This window comes from Pundamilia nyererei, unplaced genomic scaffold (genome assembly GCF_000239375.1).
Source record: "Pundamilia nyererei isolate P.nyererei 1_Seehausen unplaced genomic scaffold, PunNye1.0 scaffold00007, whole genome shotgun sequence".
Classification (NCBI taxonomy): Eukaryota; Metazoa; Chordata; class Actinopteri; order Cichliformes; family Cichlidae; genus Pundamilia; species Pundamilia nyererei.
The window spans coordinates 2,366,519-2,389,448 of record NW_005187408.1 but is presented as its reverse complement, the minus strand read 5'-3'; the positions used below and the strand labels follow the sequence as shown (position 1 = coordinate 2,389,448).

Sequence of the window (22,930 nt, the reverse complement as noted above, 5' to 3'; positions counted from 1 at the left end):
TGTTCATGACCTGTGATGGATTTGCTGCCTGCAAGAATAATGTAGTAATAATGCTAATGTGCATTTATTTCTTTGAAGTCAAAGACTTTAAACATAGATGTTAAAATTGTTAGACATCACACTAATGTGCTGTTAGTCACCAGGATTTGGTGAAAATAGAGACACCATAGTACTGCACCTCTGTATTTAATGTCAGTGTGTGAAAATGTGTTGATTTTTTACTTTAAACTGTTTAAATATGTTTAAAAAAATCTTAAATGGAATTCTTAAAGAGATTTGTAGCAAAGCGTGACATTTTGTGAACAAAGCAGTGCAGGAATTACTTCAAATTTGTGCACATTAGCAGAAAGGTTTGACTCATCGATCTGCTTGTAAGTAATTAAAATTCACATCAAGCTCAGTTGTATTTTTGAAACCCAAGTCACAATTCGAAGTTAGAAGGAAAGATACGTTTGCTCTATATTTAACACTTCTTCCTGAATATTCAACATATCATTTGATTTTGAAGGTCATCTGCAGTTGATTGCATTATATGGTGATACACAGCAAGAGGATTTGGGGCATTACTTTCTTTAATATTCAACTAAATTATTAGTATTGTACGTGCAGCACTGAAGGGACTATGACACATTTTTGTGATTCCTGTACGCTCACACAGAGCGACCCTGCTCTTCATGCCAATGTTGTAGAAAAACCATTCAGCACTGGTTACACTTGGCTATTGTTGATGCTGACAGTCGCTCGGGCTTTGCTATTAGATGTTATGACTTGATATTGTGTTTATCTATTCATCCTGTTCTCTTTTTAAGGCCACTTATGTAGAGTAATTGTAGCAGGTTAAATCATTCATCTCTGTATGGAAATAAAGTCAGCTGGGATTGGGGGATGTCCCTATGATATACAGTCATATGAAAGAGTTTCCACAGGATTGTGTGCAGTTGTTTGAAAAACTAAGCCCACTTCAGTAGCTTTTAGAACCATCTTTAGCAATGATAACTTCAAATAATGGTTTTCTGTCTCTTTATCAGTCTCTCACATCGCTGAGGAATTTTGGCCCACTTTTTGTTGCCTCACTTCTTTATTTCTTATACACAGCATTCAAACCTCCAGGCCTCCAGTTGAAATCTGGAATTTGACTGGATCATTACAGCACCTTGATTCTTTGCTTTTTCAGCCATTCTGTTGTAGACCTACAACATTATTTATATCTACTTGTTTTTATTTTATGGGAAGCAGATCTGTGTGTAGGATCATTGTCCCGTTGCATGACCCAATTTCAGCCAAGCTTAAGTTGTCAGACAGATGGCCTCAAATTTGACTCTAGAGTACTTTAGTATACAGAGGAGTTCATGGTCCACCCAATGAATGCAAGGTGCCCAGCGCCTATGGCTGCAAAACAAGCCCAAATCATCACCCCTCTACCACTGTGCTTGGCAGTTGTTGGTCTTGTCTGTCCAAAGGACATTGTTCCAGAGGTCTTGTGGTTTGTTCAGAGCTAACTTGCAAGCTAAGGATGTTGCCATGTTCTTCTGGCCTTCTCCTGACAAACCTTTCCAACAAGCTTTATTTATTCAGTCATTCTGAAATTGTTCTGTCGTGACTTTAATATTTAACGTGATAACCGAGGCCTGAACAGTCTGAGATGTAGCTTTCAGGTTTTTTGCATTTTTCTAAGCATTGCACAGCCTGAGCTTAAGGTGAATTTGCCTGGATATATACCTCTGGTAAGAAGCTGCCCAAACGTCTTTTTCCCCCCCTACAGATACACTCACACTTGTTGATGATCAATTAATCAAGGCCATTTGATTAACAGCACATGGCTGACTTCCTCCTCCTCCTGAAAGCAGTAAGGGAGTCTCTGTTTCCCTCCTGTGTGCGAGCTGTGAGAGCTGCACATAAGTAGCCACTCAGTTCTGTCTGTGCCACTCACAATTAGAGATGAGTGTTATAGTGGTTGGATGGCACTACATGAACATTAAATTATACCAAATTCCCAGCCCCATCCCTGGTGGCAGCAGCCACCAGGTTTAAGACCGTTACTGGCGGAAACCCTGGATGATGGTCACTGATCACTAATAGCTTGCTAGTCGAGACAATATTCAGGTCGTTCAGCCTATTACTGCATTCAATCAATATTATTTTTAAATCATTGTCGGGTGTCAGCATTTCCACATATAACTGACATGTGACACCAGGATTCATGAGTACACAGGCGAACACACGGGTCAGATTAGCATCTGTGATATGTTTGAAATGCCCGTCTGTGTGAGAAGCAGCTACGGCTCTATATGGTTGGAGTGATGGCAGCTTATTATACAAACATAGGTTAGTGATTTAATATTTAAAGATGACAATTTTTGTCAAATACACACGAGAAAATGCCAACATAATACATATTAATATGTAGTGCCTTACTGCCCATCTCTTCTATAATGCGTTTTTGGTATACAGTGTGAGGGTCATCACACTGCAACAGTTAGGTTATACAGAACTGACCTGACAGCAGCTTACTCTGACTTATTAAACAGAGGATTGTAATGAATTTTATATTACTGAATGACATGTTTTATTACTGAGCAGCACCCATCATTGTACCGCTCCCTAGTGAGACTTGAAAGCTTGCTTGAATTAAGCAAACTTTCATTTAAGATGAAATGGCCATGTGTACCATTCCATATTAAATCTCTGTACAGATTGGTGGAAGCTGCAGTATACGGGGGCATATTAACTAGGAAGAATAAATTACAGGTCCTCACAGACTTGGCTGCTACTCCTACTTTATGTGGTGTAACTGCCTCCACCAGCAGGTTTCTCTTTGGCATGTTCCTACTGTCCTATGCGTCATGCCTGTCAATCTGCATACTGTTCCAGTTACTGTCACATTTAACTAAATAATTTTTTAAAGCTTGAACCTCTTTAAGCCTTGAAACTGTTTCGGTGTGGCTTGTTAGACGGATAATATTTGCTGTGTGTGGTGAACCGGGTGTACCAAAAAGAATCATCTGATTTCAAAAGGCTGCGGTTTTTGAAGTAATGGAGATGGAAGCTTGTGGTAAATTTTAAAATACTGAGCTGAATATAAAGTTTTACATGCAAAATGTTTGCAAGTGCTGAATGTGTTCCCCTCTGGATGCATGGCATATGTCCATACGATAGTCAGACTCCCATACTTTTGTGAGCATGTCTGGAGTCACTGCAGCCGCTGTTGTTGTGCTGCCTATCGGGAAACACGTGAAACTCAGGGATCTGCTCTTTCTAACAGTACCTGTTTCAGTTGTTACCGTTGAATGTCTGTGGAATCAAAGCATTTTGAAATTGGATTTTACTTTTTCATAAACCCTGTATTAAGGGATTTACACACCCGATGTGTAAAATCTGTGCAAATATTTTTTTGGACTCACCTATTTTTATTGCAGCCGTTCACACCGACCGCATAATTTCGCTGGACAAATTTGCAGCATTTATTTATTAATTTTTTTTTAGCCAAGCCTGATTATTCTGATTCCAGTAGACAGATCTGAGCAATCAGACTGCTGCATTTGGCAGCATGTGCACTCGCAGCTCAAAACACGCACTGGTGCTCCATATACAAATAGTAAAACAATACCGTTTTACCTCAGACTCAGAGCTAGACGCTGCTCCGGGTCAGTCGGCTCTCTGGAATTATTTCTCTGCTTCCTCAGATGTGGTCCCAACTTCTCCAACAAGAGCTCGAACTGCCCCACTGACACCCTAAAATATGTACAGCAACTGCTTCGACTCCTGGATCAAACCATAAAATTCTCCGTGCTGCTGCCTCCTCATGAGAACTGGGTAAACCCAGAATCTCAGTTTCTTCCTTGTCTTGTCTGTCTTCCTTTTTGTGTGTGTGTGTTGTGTTGTGTTGTGTTGTGTTGTGTTTTGTTTTGTTTTTGTTTTTTTGTTTTTTTGTTTTTTTGTTTTTTTTAAGTACAAATTTTCTACAAAAATGCAACCCATTCGGTATTTGTAAGAGCTCAGTGTGTAACTTTATAGTGCAAAAGTAGTTCCTGGTTATGTTCCTGCTGAACGCAGCCTTGGCAAACGTTGCATTTCTAATAACTGCAACAGGATGGTTGGGCTCACCTGCTCTCCACAAACACCTGAATCATCACACATAAGGTTGTCCTCTCAAATTAATATGATGTCTTTAAACCTTTAAGGATCGGACTAGACTTTGTCAGTCCAAGATTAACTTCATGTTGCTGTTGACACAGGTGCTGGAATGATCTGCCTACTTTCTCTATTCATGTGTGAAAAGCAAATATACTTTTGCTGATATTTATCATGATGGCAAACTGCTTTTCTTTTAACTCGTGGAACTAATGGAGGAATAGAAGAAATCTGATAATAACTTGCAAAGTTTCAACCACAAAAGTCTCAAAGTACTCTGCTGTCATATTAAAAATGCTTAGTTTGCTAGGATCACCCTCTACCTAAGTGCATTTGTAACAGTCTCTGTGTGTACAAAAACTTTACCTTGAAGTTGATGGGTCATTTACTAAATGACCATGATTTTTGTGTCTCCAGCTTTTCTAGAAAAGTCGGTGTGTAGTTCAGACTCCTAAACTCCATGTCTGATTTATAAACTTAGTAAAAAAAATGCATGTAATGTAGTGAATAATTGTTATGTCAAGCTTTATTTAAGTGAAACAGAGTAAAAGGATTACCTTTGATCGTTATTTTATGGCAACACATTGCCAGATTTGAAGCAAAGTAACAGCTCAGGTCTATTTCATATGCCATTTACTGCTAAAGGATTTGCGATGCTTTAATTGGATTAATAAGTAAATTAAGTTTACCGCTGCAACTGAGTACACGCACTTGGATGAAACACAACCTTAGGTGGCAGGTAGCGAGGGTGTTTTCCCAGTGAGTTTCTGGCCGTGTGCCCAAGTCTGGGCGACAGGCCAGCTCCTCTCACTTACACTCATATTTGTCATACCTCGAGTAAGCACATGAGGTTGACCTCTTGTTTCTGACCTGATGTTTCGTCTTTACCCACAGAGGTGCGAGCTCTGTCCCCACAAAGATGGAGCGCTCAAGAGGACGGACAACGGAGGTATGCTTCTTCTCAGCTGCGCACACACACTCATACATGCTGCCATCTGTGGTTAACCTCTTGTGGATTTTGTCATTAATTGCATGTCACCAGCAAGTTTAAGGGCTGTAAGCATGCTGGGAGAGTTATGTTGCTGTTTGTTGTATGTGCTGCCTCTGTAGCGTCCTTGCCAGTCCATGTTTTATGAGGGTGTGTCAGTGTGTGTATGTTTATGGGGGGGCGGGACAGGATGGGTATAGTGCGTAGCCTGTGAGGAGTCTCCACACCGGGTTCATTGGGAGGTCAGCTTGTTGGAGACTGTAAATATTCTGTGTGCATGTGAGTGTGTGTGTGTGTGTGTGTGTGTGTGTGTGTGTGTGTGTGTGTTTGAGTCAGGCCGAGAGAGGCACAGCTGTGGGATTGTGTCCAGGCCTGCAGGGAGGCATCAGGACAACACTAACACACACCATTTTACTACTTTCTCTTTTATTTTACCCTTCCCATGACCCCTCTCTCCCTCGTTTTTCCTCCCATTTTTCTTTCACAATCTTTTCCCCAACTCTGTTACTCCGCTCATCAGTTCCTCTTCACTTGTTGATCTGTGTGGTGGTAGTTGTTGTTTCAGGTGGGACCGTAATAAAGCAGAGCAAGGTCTGAAATGGGTATTTGATCCATCATGTTAACATATAGCAGACCGAGAAAAAAGGAATAGCATAGAAAGGCAGAAATTCAGTCTTTATCCGTCTTCCCGGTCTCCATTTTACAGCTTAAGGTTAAAGATGATCATTTTCAATCATCATCTGTCTTCATATATTTAATTGGGACCCGATTGAAACACATTTGGTTCTCACAGGTTGGTTGTAAGACATGTTAAACTCGAGGCAGCAGTTTGAAAACTTCAGGTGTTGATTTGGAGCGTCATTGTAAAGTTTATAACTGTACTGTGACAGCAGAGACCACATGGCTCCTAATGTTTCAAGTGTTTATCAAAGGAGCTAATAAGCCATTATCAGAAGCTCGCAGCCCTTTGCCTCATTTTTAACTTTTGTCTCAGCACGGTGGACTCTGTTAACTTCTTGACGTCACAGATGTCGGTAAAACGATGCTTTGTCCGGTTCTTGTGGGATTAAAGTGCGAACGCTGAGTTTGAGGAGGAAGGTTGTGCCAGTTTTATAGTCCTGTTTTATAGGCCTCTTCCAGATTCTTGGAGGGACTTCAAAACAACAACATGCCCCCATTTTACACTCGCTCCCTCCCCTGTGTCCCGCCCTCTGCCCTCCTCCCCCTGTCCCGCTCACCAGGTCAAAGGCAGGTCAGGGGTTCAACTGTAAGTTTAAGCCTGTTTTTGTTTCCGCTATGGGGGGAAAAACAGACACCTCCAGTGTAGCAGGAGACTCCCACCTCCATCTGACCTCCTGTTCACCTCCTCCAACTCCTCCTCAGCTCGTCGTCAATTCTGCTGCCACTCCACCATGCCTATGCCTCACTGTCATTCTGCTGCCCCCAGTTTGTCTTCACTGACAGGAAGCTGTGCATGTGTTAAGGCTCAGTGAATGGCTGCCTAGGTCGATGACCACCAATTTACAAATTAAAGCATTTGAGATTCTAGATTGAAACTCCAAGAGATGAGGTTCACACTGACTTATCAGCAACCCTAAAGTTACATTTTTAGGTTTGTGTGACACTGCACAGCTTTAAAGGAGATGATTTATGTATAATGTAGCTTCAACTAGGGGATAACCTTAAAGTTGAACTTTGTTGACATAATTTGCTGTTTAAAACAGGTGATAAATGATTGCAATACTAAGCATAGCACAAAATGGTAATAATTGAAATACTGTCACATTGTAAGTAAAGTATTGTAGTGTAACATCATATCATGGGGTATTCCCACCTCTAGATTCAGCATGGTGATTGGGAAGGGCCCACAGTGGCTGTGTTGGTTTGGGCTTTTAGTTTCAACCATTAAAAAACAAATAAAAGAAAAGTCAATTTTGTGATTGACCATCAGATGAAATAGTGTTTGTCCTCTGGGTTTACTGTGTCCACTTCCCACGTAAAGCTTTACTATATTGGGAAAACTTGAAACTGACAAAATGAACTTCGCTCACATTTTATTACTTTTGAGGACTTTTGCAGGCGGTTAACATTTCTACTTGTAAACTGTGAAATGTTACCACAAATGACCTTTGAACCTATATCTGGTAGACGTAGAGGTCTGATAAGTCTTCTTTGTGTATCTTTACAGGCTGGGCCCATGTGGTTTGTGCCCTTTACATACCTGAGGTGGAGTTTGCTAATGTGTCAACTATGGAGCCCATAGTACTCCAGTCTGTGCCACATGAGCGCTACAATAAGGTAACAAATGTATCTATGCTCTTAGACTTTACAAAAACAGATGTATAATGTCATACTGTGAGTAATTAAGTCCAGCCGTTTTCACACGTGCACTCTGGTTGGGATAATGTCGGGAGAACCGAGTCCAGGCGTTGTCTGAAGTTGCTGTTTCTCATTTGTAGCACCCAACAGGGAATTGTGTGTGTCATACGTTTTCTCACTACTGGAAATATTCCCTTAAGTGAGGTGGAGCGCCTGGGTAGATCGTGCAGGAGGCACTTCACATGGCCCAGATCAGTCCCTGTGAAATCTCTGAATAATTACATAGACCTTCTGCTGTCGCTCTGACAATGGAAAGTCCATTTAATGTCCAATCATCTGAAGTACATGTGTGAAAATGGCTTATGTGTTTAAATTGAAATGGGTTTCCCTAACTGTATGTTTGCGTGTACAGACATGTTATATCTGTGAGGACCAGGGGAGAGAGAGTAAAGCAGCCACTGGAGCCTGTATGACCTGCAACAAACATGGCTGCAGACAGGCCTTCCATGTCACATGGTGAGACTCACTTGCATCGCATTAACCTCACTTGACAAAGACACACTTTGTTTCTTCAGCTGTTCACTCGCTTTTAAGACCTCTAGCTTTTAATGCTGACAGCACTGGGCAAAAAAAAAAAAATAGCATGCAAGAAAATATATATTGAGTAACTTTAAATGTTAATATTGCCAACATGACCTTTAATGGTAGTTTGCTATGATTGCTTGTCTTACATTAGTTTAAGAGCTGAGCGCATTTATCGACCATTATAAATGCCAATACCACTATATCTGCAAACAGCTAGTATTGGCCGATGTATCGATATGTTGGACTCTAATGCTAACCGGCTAGCAGTAGTACTCTTTGGTAATACCACTTTGTTTTTCAAGAGGCAGTAGGGACTTACTAAAGCACTTAACTTGCCTATCAGTCCAAAATGAAAGGAAGAAATAGTTCTGTTCTTACAGAGTGCATATTCTAATGGATATTTCACATTTACATTGGAGCAGCTGTGTAGCATTGCCACCAATGCTACTCATAGAAATCATCCAACAGCTCAGCTAGCCTCTGTGGTAATTTCCAGGAGAGGCTACACATCCTCAGTTTCCAGCAGGGTCTTTGCTGTCACAAGTCCAGGAAATGAGGTTGGGTTAAGAAGTTGAAGAAGTGATAGCAGCTGGGTTTTGCATCCATACTGTTCCTTAATGGGATGCTAACTAGCTAATAAATTGGATTACGTCCTGCAAAACATGCAGCGGGAGTTTCTAAACTCCAGAACTTCACATCTCAAAATGAGCTAATTTCATATTGTGCTGCTGGTAATGTAGCTCTGGGATGTCAAGCTTGTGTGTATTTGGATAAGTTTCTAGTTACTCACAATTATTAGTGTAGTACTGCACTGAATCTGCATTGTTTTCTCCAAGTAATTATGCACTGCTACAATCTGAGTCGTTATTCAAACACTTTGAAAATGTTATTCAAAGTTTGTGCAATGAGGCACAATCACGATGAAAGTTGTTTCAGTATCTCTGGGTGATGTAACAGAAATGACAGTAGCCCTGTTTTAGAAAAAGGAAGTAGACCTTTTATTTTCCTCTTTTTTTTTTTCTTCTCTTATTTTAATAAATATTTCTTCATCTTGTCCAAACCAGTATTCCTCTTCCTCGTGTACAAATCATAATTTTTTTTGTCGACTGTCTGAATTTCCCCCCACTACTCTCCACCACAGTGCCCAGTTTGCAGGATTGTTATGTGAGGAACAGGGATCAGATGCAGACAATGTCAAATACTGTGGATATTGCAAATACCATCACAGCAAATTGGTAAGTGTACTCTCAGATTTTTGTCATTTTCCAGAGATAACTTGCCTATTGTGTCTGTTTTAACAATGTGGATGAGAATGTGTTTTCCGTTCCACTAACTACGATTGGTGATAAGCATGTAGACATAACACACACATCACACAATTACTGGTTTACTTTCAGCACAGTGAGAAATGCCGTTCTTTTATCTCTACTTTTGTGAATTGTACATAATCTTTTCTTTGCTATTTTTCTTCTATCCCCATCGCCCCTCTCATAACTGTGTCCTTCTCCTTAATGCTTTTTTTTTGTCACATCTTTCTCCTCCTTTTTTCTTTTCCAAACTTTCAAGTTGCCCCCCTCCCTTTAGCCAGCTTCCTGCAACTTTCAAAGACTCTTCCCTCAGTCTCACTGCTTTCTTCTTTTTTCACCTTTTCCTTCCCCTCTATCTGTCTCACTCCATCTAGCGTTATCCGTTCTCCCATCGCACCCTCCACTTCCCCATCTGTTTGTCCAAAGGAAGCACTGGCTACAGTGGACTGGCTTTGCAGTTGCTGGGGCCCTTTGAGCCTGTATTGTACTGTAGGGTCAAACGGGGATAGTCGTTGCTATATCAATTGTGTAATATGACTTCTTGTTTTCAATTCAGTGTAGTTTCAGTTCGTTTCCAGAGGGCATCTTCTCATTTCAGTTTAGTTTTTGTTAGTTTCAGTGTTAGTTTTAGTGTTTTAATTATTATCTTTCATTATTTCACAGAGAGCATATGTCAAAGACAAGATATAGGAAAAGAGACTGGTATAATAAAAACGCATGAAAGCAGTTCACTCAGTGTTGTAGACATCCAAAGTCTCAGTAAACATGTTCATCTGCGCTTCATCAACACTAACCACAGCCTTGATTGTGACCAAAGACTGCCTAGCCCCATTTTCACAAGGCAAGCAATTGTCAGTGTTACTTTTAGTAAGGAGCTACCCTTGTGGCCTTTCAGGACAGATGCTTTATTTTTAGTAGTTGGTGAAACGTAGTACTAGTGGGGGGAAAAAGATGTGTTTACATTTTTTAGCTCGCTGAGCCTATTGAACTCTATTGCTGGCTTTTTAAATGTTACCATTTCCTTGGAGTTGACACTAAACTGATTAACACTGTATCAACAGTCTTCGTTGTTGTGATGTCAATACAAATTTTACATACAGTCGGCAGTTTGCATGTCAAAGCTGAACAACCAAAACAGTAGCTTATCTAGGAGAGGTAGTCTAACCTGTCTGGGTTTGGTTGGCATAGCAACATTTGTTTCTGACTATATCAGAGTTGAGATATTTTAGTGTGTTTGGCCTAATAAACATTTTACTTTGTAAACAGACTCAACAGCAGCTTCATTGGCTGTGGGTTGGGCTATGCCAAGAAAAAAGCTGCATTAAAAATGGAAAAATAAAATCCCAATAGATATTATTGGCCTGTTACACAGAAAATCACACGAAGGCGGGCCTCTACACACTGGCCAGCTACATGTCACCATCAAGCAGAATTTAGTGACACAAAAGAGCTATGAAAGGGCATATGAAGACAAAAATGTAACATCTGGATACTCGGTGGATGTGTATCCAGAGATTACTCGTGGTGCCACCAGTTTTGCATGCACACCTCTGCATCAGCTGGGGGGAGAAAAGCAAATGTGAAAAACAGGAATGAACTATTATGATTTGTGGAACAATGGTGGGATGGAACGAGAAGGCAGGCTTTGTGGTGTCAACGCAAACACACGTGCACACACATTTTGCAGTGTTAACAAATGCCGATGGAAAGACTCATGCTGTTACATTGATCGCTTATAAATTACTTTGGATGGTGGGGCATAATGTCATTAACCTGGCACTGTATGGATGACAGGAATGTATGAGAGAGAAACATTGATGGAGAAAGCTGAATGGATTTCATAAAATGGCGCTTGATGGATATTTACACCATGTTAGCTACATATTTTCAGTTGAATCGCTGAGTATCTAAATCTAATTAGAAACTTGGATTATCCAGCTTTAGTCTTGATTAAAGAGACATTTACTTCAGGTTGTGTGAATTTCTTTCTTTCTGTATTTTGAGGATTGTAAATGCACGGTTGGGCATTTCTGGCACACGGGTGATGGTCGCTGCAAAACTTTTACTGTTACTAGCCTTGAACCCGGGTTTTAGTCAGAAAAGATTATTGCAGAAGTAATTTGGTGAAGGAAATGATGAGCTCTCAATTCTGCTTTAGGGTCGAGCCTTGTATTGTAGAAGAGAAGAAGGTTCAATAGTTGCTTCTGAGTGTCAGTTTAACATATAATGCCTAAGGCAGCACAGTTCCTGGTTAAAGATCTGTCTTTGAGTGGTGTGGCTGTTATTTGAGGGCAGCGACAGCAATCTGGCCGAGGCTGAGATTAATAGCAAGACTCCAAATATGTACCAGGAAGTCACTTTAATACTAGTTCAGGCAAAGAAGCTTGAAATCAACATAAATACAACTTTACTTGTAGTTAAGATCTTTACTATTGCCCACTAAGAAAAACCAATTGTTTTCCTACTATGGAGTAGTAATTTCCTACACTTGCTTGGCTTTGTTATCTGTTACCGTGAAATTAATGGCCTTAAATGTAATTTTTGAAATTTATTTATTTTTGGCCGTATTGGCCTTTTTGGGGGTTTTGTTTAGCTTTTTTTTTTTGCCTCTGTCACTAAGCTTGCTCCTATAACTGCCATTTTTATATTTTATATGCAATGCTCATTAATGTTTTTTTAATGATCTTTGAATTTTGACTTGTCCCTGAGTTCAGTCAGAATTTATTTATCCTTTTCAGTTTATTATATTTATTTTATTTTTCAATATAAGAGGTTTTTTTTGGGGCCTTCTTTTGGCCTTCTGTCTGTGGACTTCATCCAGTAACTTGGAGTTCCTCTTTACCTTTTAGCGAAGGAGCAGGGGCCGGGGTAGTAGGTCTCAAAGCTTAAGTGACTCTTCCACTCAGTGTATGGATAGACCCCCAGACACGGACAAGAAGGTAAGACAGCCTTAAGATCTTACCCTCTCTATGCCTCCCACCCACGATTGTGGCTCCATCAGAAACATACGCGCTCATTGTTACATGCTCACACTGTGGAGGTACAGGCAGATACACAGTATAAACTTTGAGCAGCAGTTAAAATGAATGTTGGAGAATTGCATTTACGAAAAACTTGAAATGTAGTTTTATTCATTTATTTTTAGCTATTTCTATCCAGATGTCCCAGAAAATAAAAAGGCCTCGCTCATATTACGTGCTTTTAACACGTATGAGTTTGCAGAGCAATTTGTGGACGCGCAGAAGGCAAATGAGACGAAGCTTTGTGGAGGGTCAGTGTAGTCATGTTGCATATTGATCTGTCGGATTGGCTGTCCTATAGGTTTGTTTTTTACATAAAAGTTGGTGTAATAAAATCAGAAAATGTTTTGTTTTCCCTTTAATATATTTCTAAAAGGAAGAAAAACCAATGTTTTTTGTTTTTTTTAAATACCACTGGTATGGGGGTGCTATCCCCTACACACTGTTGTTTTTTTTGTTTTTTTTTAATAGCTGTTTATTTATATATTTTCAAAGAGCCTAATACACATACAGCTAAGTACACAGCTGTGCAGGTAGTGTTTTTAAAATAACCCCATTATCTCCCCTTTTCTCTAAAAGCTCCAACATACCAAATTTGAGCTCAAAATTAAGTCTGTTGTACTATTATGTTTGTATTACTACATGATGAAAATGATTAAAACCCCAGCTACATTTTCCATTGAAATGGATGACTGATGGCCTTGAAAGGAATGGACTTGGTATTTTTTCTTCATTTTTAATCAGTGCTTCTCTGAAGAAAAACTCATGGATTTGATTTTTTTTAATAGTGTCTGAGCTTGACTGTAAAATGTATTTCTTTTTTTTTTGGTCATATCTAAAAACTCATCACTGTTTTCTACTATTTCTCTAAGCATGTCTTTTAAAATCACCAAATTAGTTGAAGCTGATGTCCTATTGAGTGATGAAATTGTATTTCAGAGATCAGGCAGCTGGGGTGGCTGAGCTCCTCTGTGCCTACCAGTGATAACAACTTTAATGAATGTGAGATTAGTGTGACTTAATAACTCACGGCTGTTAGTTGAACATGTAATCACAGGCTGTGTGAAATCTGGATTTTTCAGTCAGTGTCAAGTCATCAATTCTACTTTTTGTTTGTTTGTTGTTGTTGAAGAAATGAACTTGGCGTGTTTGTCTGCAGTTGAAACAAAAAACTGTCAGTAAGATATTTAACTATTTACAGTTTAATAGCACAATAAAATGTACTTAAATATTCAATAAACAGTTTATCTGCCCTTTTTAAAGTTGTATAGATTTTATTATCATTCCCTCTAAACTCTCCAGATCCATGTCCTGTTATGATAGTGCTTTAACTGTGGATTTATCCTCGGATCTTTGATTGTGCTTATCACCGGGAAGAGTTTAGCAGTCCAGTGATTTATCAAAACAACGACTCCTGCTGCTCGATGGTGTCGGTGTTGGTGAAGGACTCATTGGAAAAAACAAACAAGAACAAATGCTTAACATACTCAGACACTTAAAGCTGTTGTGTTTATGTGTGCAAGACTGAAAATACTTTAGGCAAGGCCATCTCAGCCTGTCAGCTCACCACAGAATCACTATCTCACATGAATGAAAGGAGTTTAGAGGTGCTTCAGCCAGTTGATTGTTTCACGTTTTTAATCAGGGTTATCTAACACCACTGCACAGATGAAGAGCAGATATTGTTCCAGAATAACAATAATTTTATATCCTAAAGCAGTTTTCATTGCCGGGAGAGCCTGAAGCGCACACATTTAGTTTCTGCATCAAAGACTGTGAACTTTGGGCTTTTTAGATGTGGAAAAAATGATTTCAGTGTCCAATTATAACTATTAACTTAAACTGGTTCATATTTAAAGTCTGTATCAACAGAAAAGTAAATGAGCTGTGGAGCTGTGGAAATATAAGTGCCAATCCAAAAGTTATTTTTCTCTGAAGGTAAAAGCAGAAAAGGAAAGAATTTATTTAAATATACGTCATTGTGTTTAATCTTGAAACCCCCGTAAGTGTTTCAAGAATGCATACAGGAGAATTAATGAATGCATGTTAGAGAATATCAGCTCGGTAGATTATGTTAGTGACGGTGTGCTGCAAGCGCTTTTTGATGCTTTGAATTTTCACTTTTCTCCTGTTGTTGTGTTTTGTTTTATTTTTTTGTTTTTTTTAATACAGAGGGGGGGAAAGAGAATCTATTTTAATTGTGTTAACTTGTAGAAATTTGTGGCATCAGAATTAGAATTGTATGGCACATTTTGTGTGTGTGTGTGTTTGGCCACGTACTACTCGGTCTTACTGCCCTGGCTTTTGTTAATACTGCCTTATTAGCATTAGAGTATCCCCCCTCCTTGCTCTCTTGCACACATGCGCACATAAACACACCATCCCCATTCCTGGGTCAGAGATCAGTATTCTCAGATTTGTGAGTGTGTGTGCGTTCACATGCCTTTGTTATGTGGTTTGGAGGCTCAGATGTATACCCACCTCATGCTAGACCCTGCAGTCAGCCAAGATCCCCCACGCTGGCCGCATAGAAAAGGCCCGCAGGAAACACACACATCCATACACACACAATGGCTGGTCAGAAATCCTGCAGGAAACTGCACAGGGGAATTCCTGCTAGGCCAGGCCGGATTATTTTCCCCTGTACTTCCTGTTCCTCTCTTTCTGCCCGTCTTCTCTCGCCTCTCCTCACCCCCTGCTCCCTCCCCGTTTGCCCCCAACCCCCCCCAAGACGATGTCCTCCTGAGGCTGTTGTGCTGAATTGTGAAGCCATAAAATATGAAACTACATCAAATTATTAACAGACAATAGTTTCTCTTCCCATAATTGGTACCGGCATTTTCTATATTAAATAAAACGATAACATGTTACATTTTAAATAATTAATTAATGCATTAATACTTGTTATGCTCGTTACAGCAACGAAAAGTGCCAAAATGTGTGCGCCTCATAGAGCTGTTTGTTTTAACGTAGCTGTACTGAAACAAATTGGTAGTGAGCTTTAAAACTGGAGTGTAGATAATCAAATTTAACATGATTAAATGTTGAATAATTACAGACTGTTGATTGGAAAACAGAAGTAATTTGAAGAAATGAAAAATGTATGTGAAATGAAGTCAGATGAATTGATACATATTAATAATATTCTGAATTTCAATACACATAGATGTAGCGAACAAGGGAATGGAGGTTTCTGTGCTTGTATTCTGCAAACTGTGAAGAGACAGAAGGAAAAGTGTCTTTAAAAGTGAATCTCTCTCTTCGGGGGCACGTGATCAGCATTCGACAAAGACGGAGAGGATTTCTGCCCACTGCTGAATTGTTCATTGTTCAGGGGTTTGTTGATAAATAGATGCACTCATCATTACCCGCCACCACTCATATTTACCCCACACAGTCTCAAAGCCCTCTCGGACATGTCAAATGATCAGGCTGCCAGCGGTCAGCGTTAGAGAAAGAGGGGACAGAACATGCTGAAAGGCTTTGTCTCTGCCTGTATAATCAATTGACCTGATTGATAAGAGTGTGTCAGGGTAACATTGTGCATTTGTTGTGTTTCCCACGCCCAGTGCTGTGTGTGTGTGTGTGTGTGTGTGTGTGAGAGAGAGTGTGTTATCCGACCCTCTCGACTCAGGCTCTGTCCATCAACACCTACCTCTGGAATGTTAATGAAAAACAAAAAGGGAATCCCAAAGAATTGACCTCTTTCTCTCCGTCACTCTCCCTCTTGCCATAATCGTAACATCTTTGTGTTGCGGCAGAAGCAGCGTGGATCATTTGTTGTCTGTTTTAAATCGCTACCTCTACCCTGTATTTCTGTTTGTTTTCGCACTCTTTATAGCCAGTGTGAGAGCTAAAGCACATTTCTTCAGGGTAGTTGCAAACAGCTGGTTGATAACTGGAAAAATGGCCAATGAACCAGCATCAGTTGTGATAAAATATAGCTGACTTATTGATTAATAAATGGTGGTTGATTTGTTTCCTGTAAATATAAGCCCAAATGAGGGGCCATTATGGAAATGAGACTGGAATTATTAATTATTATTATTAAATATTACTAAACCCCATAAACAGTGTTTGGCCAAAAGAGCAGTTTTTAAAAAACTGTGTTTCTCAAAAGAGCATTTCAAGTTACAAAAGTCAAATGAAAAATTCAGAGGTGATCTTATGTCTGAAGATATAAAGCCTTGGTAAAAAGCTGTGACATGTGATCCTGAAAATGTAGTTGAATCTGTTTTTAACTACTCCAACTAATAGAAGTTAGGGAGTTAATGAAAATAGTCAGGACTGGAACCTGTTTTAAGCTTCAACACATCCTCTGAAATACAGAAACCAGCAGAAGTCCTAACCTCATTAACGGTTAGCATTAACGGAAGCTGGCGTGCGGAGATGTCGCACTGGAGCTGCAATCTACTGATTCGGCTGGTTATGTCTGTTAACTGCCACTCGCAGAGGAAGTCTGGCTAAACTGTCACAATCCGTCTCGCAATCAGTCCTCAGCGAAACCCCGGGTGGGGAAGAGAAGGGGGAGGGGCCGATTATGGTGTTTCGGTGTTGTTGTGACATCGAACATCCCGAGCATGTCGAGTCCCACGTTGTCTCTCAGGATCGCTGCGTATTTTCACCATATACTTCCAAGAGTGTGTGTGTGCGTGTGCGCGAGTGCACGCACGTGAGGCTACGTCTGCTAGTACGCACGTACAGCAAAGTGTCAGGGTGCGGGGCGTGCATGTGAGGTGTAAATGCACTGGCACCCAGCCACCACCTCAAGGGTGCGAGAGAGGGGTGGCGGTGTGTGCGCAGGTTTGTGAGGGTGTAAATTGAGCTGTGATGGCCCAAGAAAAAGGATATGATTGGGTGAAGCGACAAGACCTTGCACGCATCAGCACGAGCGCAATGCTCAGCTCTTTACCGCAGCATGCTAAATTGTTGTTGCCTCCTGGTCCCCTTTTATCTCTCTTCCATCACTCTCTTTGTTTTTTGTGGATCGCCAGGCTTTCATCTCAGATTGAGTCTTTGAAATGCACTGCGGCTTCTTTCTCTGCCTCTCTTCACTGAACACACATGCACGCCGACTCGGTCTCCTCCACTTAGGTGCTTACATCCCATCTCATACATTAGCTTTTCCGCCAAGCACTTTTAAACAATGGTCTAAAATGTCCCCATAATCTTTTTTTTCTTTCTTCTTGCCATTTTTAGTCTTTTCCTAGTGTTTCAAATATCCAAAGAACTAAGGTTCTTTTTTCTGGCTTTGTCCTTATTTCTTTCCTCCATTCACTCACGTGCTGAAAACCTTCACTCATCTGTTTTCTCTTCCCTCCCCTCCAATTTCAATCAGAAACATAAGGAGCGAGACCGGCACAAACCGAAACACAAGAAAACCTCCATGGACATGTCCCCCTCCCTCATCCTTCCGAACATCATGGTCCCAGAGAAGGTGAGAGCACCCCTCCTTTGTTTTGGTGATTAGTAACATGTGATTAAATATTAGAGTCAGAGTGGCTTACCTTGATTTATCTTTGTTAAACTCTTATATCCCTAAAACATCCTGTGGCCTTGATGTATTTTTCACTCATCTTTTTCATTTGGCTGTGTTTTTGATAATTTCCCTTCCTGTTCCGCTGTTTTGATTTTCTTGTCCTCCCTTTTTCTCCCAATATCCTTTTTTTTTTTTCTCCCATCATTCTCTCTCCCTCCCTCCCTATTCATTTATTTATTTTTTTAACCTTCTTACAGACCTATAACAGTGGCAATTCAGGGGGAGGTGTCTCCTCTCTGCAAGCGTCTTCGCAGAAGCGATTAGATGACAGCGCAGCACGTTTTACCAACGCCAACTTTCAGGAAGTGTCGTCTGCTCACTCTGGCAGCAGTTCCAAGGACGCCTTGGCTGCAGACAGCGTCAAGGCTGCGACTGAGGTGAAGAACAAGAAGAACAGCGGTGGAGGTCACACGGTGGGACCGAGGGGTGGCCGCAAGTCTCTCACCTCCTCAGGGAAACCCCTCCCCTCTGCTGTGGTCACCATGGCAACTTCCTCTACATCTGCCTCAGCTTCAACTGGGCCTTTCCATCAAGGTGAATTGATGGTTGCAAATGGATCTCAATATTTCTCTCCCCCCACACACACATGGCAGTTAGGTATTTTTACCCTGCACACCCACAAGAAAAACTGCAAATGCAAAATTGCAAAGCGTTATTTAAAACCTGAATGAACTTTTGATTCTCTGGTTTTATGGGTCCGTGTGTGCTGTGTCATTGACTGGATATCAGTCGGGCACCAGACTTTTGTCTCTCGCCGTGATAAGACTGTTTTGTCTCGGCTCTGTAATCTGGGGCCCCGTCTGAGAACAGCCCCGCGCACACAAACACAGGCCGACGGAACATGTGGGGAGGTCATGATGTGAAAGGAGTCACTGTTCACTCCTGTGTGCTCCTGTGTTTTGCGCTGTTACAGCCTTGAAGCCCTTGTCAGTTGTGTGTTTTTGTCTAGCAGAGAAATTGTGCATTGTGTGCGCTTTCAAGAAACTGATGCAAGGGAGGGCTGCTTGACGAGGAAGGGCTGACTGTAGAGCAGATAGAGAGCATTTGAACTGATAAAATGTCTATTTTTGTTATCTTGTTTCTGTCGCTCTCAAGATGATCGAAAGGAGTGTGTTCTGGAAACTTGTACAGCTCTGATGTGTCATGCCTCTCCTCTCTTTGTTCATTCCTGTCCCACCCGTCTTTCATCCACCCAGGCCTCCTGTTGACCAGTGCCAGCAAGACCCCCTCTGCCGCTTCCTCCTCAGACTTCCTAAGTTTCACAGATTCATCGTTGCGTCCCGGTGGTGGAAGTACCTTCTCCTCCCCACCGTCTTTCAGCAGCTGCCTTGTGAAGCCAGGCTCAGAGGGTGGAGCTTCAGAGGGAACTACAACTCTCTTTGGTTCTCTTATGTCTGCAACCACAGCTTCAGCAGGTGCCACACTTCTTTTTCTTTAAAAAAAAACACAACAATATAATTTTTGTTTAACTATTAAAAATATGTAACAATCTCATTAACCAATGGGAAACACTGTTCTTTCTCATCATTGCAGTGGGTGGAAAGCTGTATGAGAATTCCCACAGTCACACAGTGAGTGAGACAACAAGCCTCGTTGGGTCCACTGGCTACAAACGGCCTCAGCCCTCGAGCTCAGGACTGGGGATCAGCGGAGCAGCCGCAGGAGGAGGGGAAGATGGGGTAAAGAAGAAAAAGAAGGGCAACTGGCGAAACAGATTTGGACCTTGCTTTACCACAGATGTGAAGCCTTCTGAGCCCGCACCCTCCCTAACTCTCCCCACCACCTCCACCGCCAACACCACCTCCTCCACCGCCTCGCCTTCCTCCTCTTCGTCCTCAATGCTCTCAGGTCGCCCATGCTTAGTTTCCAGCAGTGGATTAGGGGTTGGGGTAGGAGGAGGATCAGGAGGCGGAGAGAGGGGGCTGGGGGTCATGGGCGTGAGCGGTGGGATTCAAAAGTCGCCGTCACTCCTCAGGAATGGGAGTCTGCAAAGCAACAGCAGCTCTACAACCACTGGGTCAGGTAAGGACGACTGAGAAATGTGACGCACAGCAACGTTTCACAACCCCTTTTAGAGTTTCGGAGACTTGAAGCCCGTCTGTCAGTTCTCATGACAGAATTAGCTTTATAGTTTCACTGTAGCTGAGCGAATAATGAAATCGATTTTGGCAACTGAAATGAGGAACCGTGCTGGTTTCATTCAAGATCTATGGGGTAGTTGTGACTTGTAAGACCCCATTGTGCTCTCCAGTTTCATTACAATGATCAAAAGGAAAGTAGTTTGTGTGAGGCATTGTTGCAGCAGGTTTTCCAGCTGCTGAATGTAACACACCTGGGCAGCATATTTTAAATATTGACAATCAGAAATGGCCAGAGCCGGTGACACCTCCATGTTTGTGTGTAAGAGTGTGGGTCTGTGTGTTCCTGCACACACGTGGAAGTGGTCTGTATGCTTTCTTTTTTTGTTGTTGTTGTTGTTGTTGTTGTTTTTTTACTTTCTCATCGTGTGTTTTCAGTTGCTTGGCAACTGTCTTTATGCTTTGGAGTTTCCCTGATGGAAATGGCTCAGCACAGCCCGCACATCCCACATCTCCCTTTTCTTCCAGAATCATCACCCTTTTGTTTCTCCCTCCTGCTCTCAGCTGCTCGCACCTACCTGCCTTCTGCATACAGAACCAACACTCACCTGTTGATGCTGTGTGCAGCTGGAGCTCTTAGTGTTGACACCCATACACGTGCACGCAAAGAAAGTGGACATGGTTATTTAAATTCATGCTACGGGTGAATCCACTGATTAAGCTCAAATCCGTTGCTGATCACTAGGCTGACTTCTGTGTGTCTTTATCTCATACTTAGGATATTTTTGATTTAAGCTTTTCTAAATTGTCCTTTTCCCCCCGCTAGAAGTGATCGTTTCGAGTGATTGATTAGCCCTACATCTGTTCTTGACCTGTAGCTTTAAAACTTGTAGCTGTGATGAGTATTGGACATTGCAGCTCAGCACCAGATGGATTGGACTACAGCGTTCACAGAAAGCGAAGATTCAGGAGTAATTATGTTGTTTGCAACAGAGCAATTTGTAAAATGTGAAAAATGATGAGATTCTGATCAGAAATGTGTTGCTAGGCATTGGATGGTTGGCGGTCTTGATTTGCATTGTGTGTGTAGGAGTCGTACTTTTAATGGGAATGTTGTATTCTTGCAGCTCTCTGCCTGAATCAAACCAAAATCGTAACCATTCAAAGCTTAAGTGTGTTAAAACTACAGTCTTCACAAATACTCATCTTCTGTTCTGCATTCAAAGGTGGGTTTACTTTATATTTGAGTTGTTTTGGTCATGAGCGGGTGAGTCAGAGGACTGGTTCTGTTTGCTTTCTGAATTTAATTTTTTGCAGCAGGGGTGGTTGAGCTTGTTTGTGATTCCACATCCATTTTACTTTCTGGTTCTTTTTCCTTGAGCAGTTGGGGGCATTTCGGGCTTCAGCTGGCGAGAGAAGATAGGGCAAAGAGTGGTGGTTATGTATGACTGTGCATCATACGTATGCGACTGTGAGAAATTAAATCATGTGTTCTTCTTCCTACTGTAAATATTTAGCCAGGGGTTAATGCAGGGCAGTAATGGGGAGGATCTTGGTGTTTATCTCCCCCTCCTCTGTCCTGTCTGCTGACTCCACCGTGCTGATGGATAGATAGTTAGCCTGATAAATATGTGGTGTTGGGTGGGGAGAAGCAGGGGGTGAGATTTTGGCTGGGTTAATGTTTGATGGCAGCGGGGTCACCGATGGGACGGACAAGCTCGCAGTAGTTTTGGTGTGTGGGGGAGGAGAGACGCTGGGTGAAGCAAAATTTATTCACACTGGTGACTATGTATGTGTTTAAAGAGAAGAAAAGCAGACAAGAAAACAAAAGATATCATTTATTCTTATATTTATTAGCTAATTTATGAGATTATTTTTACCCCTAACACTTTTTTTTTTAATAATGAATTTCCTCAATTATCAGCAGCTTGGTGTCACCTCTGCAGAGCACATGTGAGAGGTTGTGAAAGCAAGGAAATACTCTGTGAGCAGGATTTAATTTAAATAACAAATTAAGCTTAATGTTAAAATATGAGCATGTCTATTATTAAAGTTTGCAGGTGTGTAATAAATAAAGTAACATCAGAAGAAATTATTTAAAGATTCACAAATGTCAGTATTTTAAGGCAATACTGGAAAAATAGATAAATAAATGTAAAAAATCAGTAAATGGAGTAAATGGAGATTGGTTTGTAATTAGTACTTTTTTTGGGGGGATATTGTGTGATATTGTGCCACATCACAGAGAATTTATTATAAAAAGGGACTGCTAAATGGCTCACATTAAAGAAAAAATACAATACACACACACTCTCAAATTATATTCGATTATGTTGGGCAGCATAGAGAAAGTACAGTTGATATGAAGGCAACGTCTACCAAACAACACATTAAAAAAATAATATATATTTTTAATGTAAATCAGAATATTTCCAGGTTTTTCACTAAACTGTAAACACATTTTCACTAAAATGTAAACAAACTGTAGCAAATGAGTTTCTAGTGTTTAAAAAAAAAAAAAAGTAGTTTAGAGACCTGAATATGCCTCTTCTTATACTTATTGTGGAAACTGTTAAATTTAGTTTGCCGTTGTTGACTCTGAAACCGACACGCCTTTATCAGTCTACCACAAACCCACGTACATTTTCTGATGCACACACTCGTTGTGCGTGTTACAGTTGCTGTCCTCGATTTGGCTCTAAATGCACGTCTGTTTATCTTTGGTGGTAGAAAATTGTCAGAAAAACAAAAGGCTTTCTGTTGCCGAGACGTTTGTCTTTACATAAACATCTCCACGTTTAAACTCTGATGAAGTAACTGTCTGCAGTCTTTGGGAAAACAAGCTGCAAGGCTCCAGGAGAAAAGACACTGAATCAGACGTTAAATAACAGAATGTGATGGCATGCACTTTGTTTAATTTAATGTCATCTTTTTTTATATTCTGCATATAGACGACACAGATT

At 41.0% G+C, this 22,930-nt stretch overlaps 1 protein-coding gene across 1 annotated transcript in view; it reads left to right on the top strand.

Moving 5' to 3' along the window:
• Positions 1–22,930, top strand: part of mllt10 (MLLT10 histone lysine methyltransferase DOT1L cofactor) — a 44,570-nt gene that overhangs the window by 5,501 nt on the left and 16,139 nt on the right. Inside the window, exons 3-12 of the mRNA XM_005722796.2 lie at positions 5,026–5,080; positions 7,308–7,417; positions 7,851–7,954; positions 9,165–9,258; positions 12,180–12,269; positions 17,689–17,787; positions 18,087–18,423; positions 19,086–19,304; positions 19,423–19,911; positions 21,352–21,428. Coding sequence (XP_005722853.1) covers positions 5,026–5,080; positions 7,308–7,417; positions 7,851–7,954; positions 9,165–9,258; positions 12,180–12,269; positions 17,689–17,787; positions 18,087–18,423; positions 19,086–19,304; positions 19,423–19,911; positions 21,352–21,428 — 1,674 coding nt within the window. The remainder of the gene's footprint in view (positions 1–5,025; positions 5,081–7,307; positions 7,418–7,850; positions 7,955–9,164; positions 9,259–12,179; positions 12,270–17,688; positions 17,788–18,086; positions 18,424–19,085; positions 19,305–19,422; positions 19,912–21,351; positions 21,429–22,930) is intronic.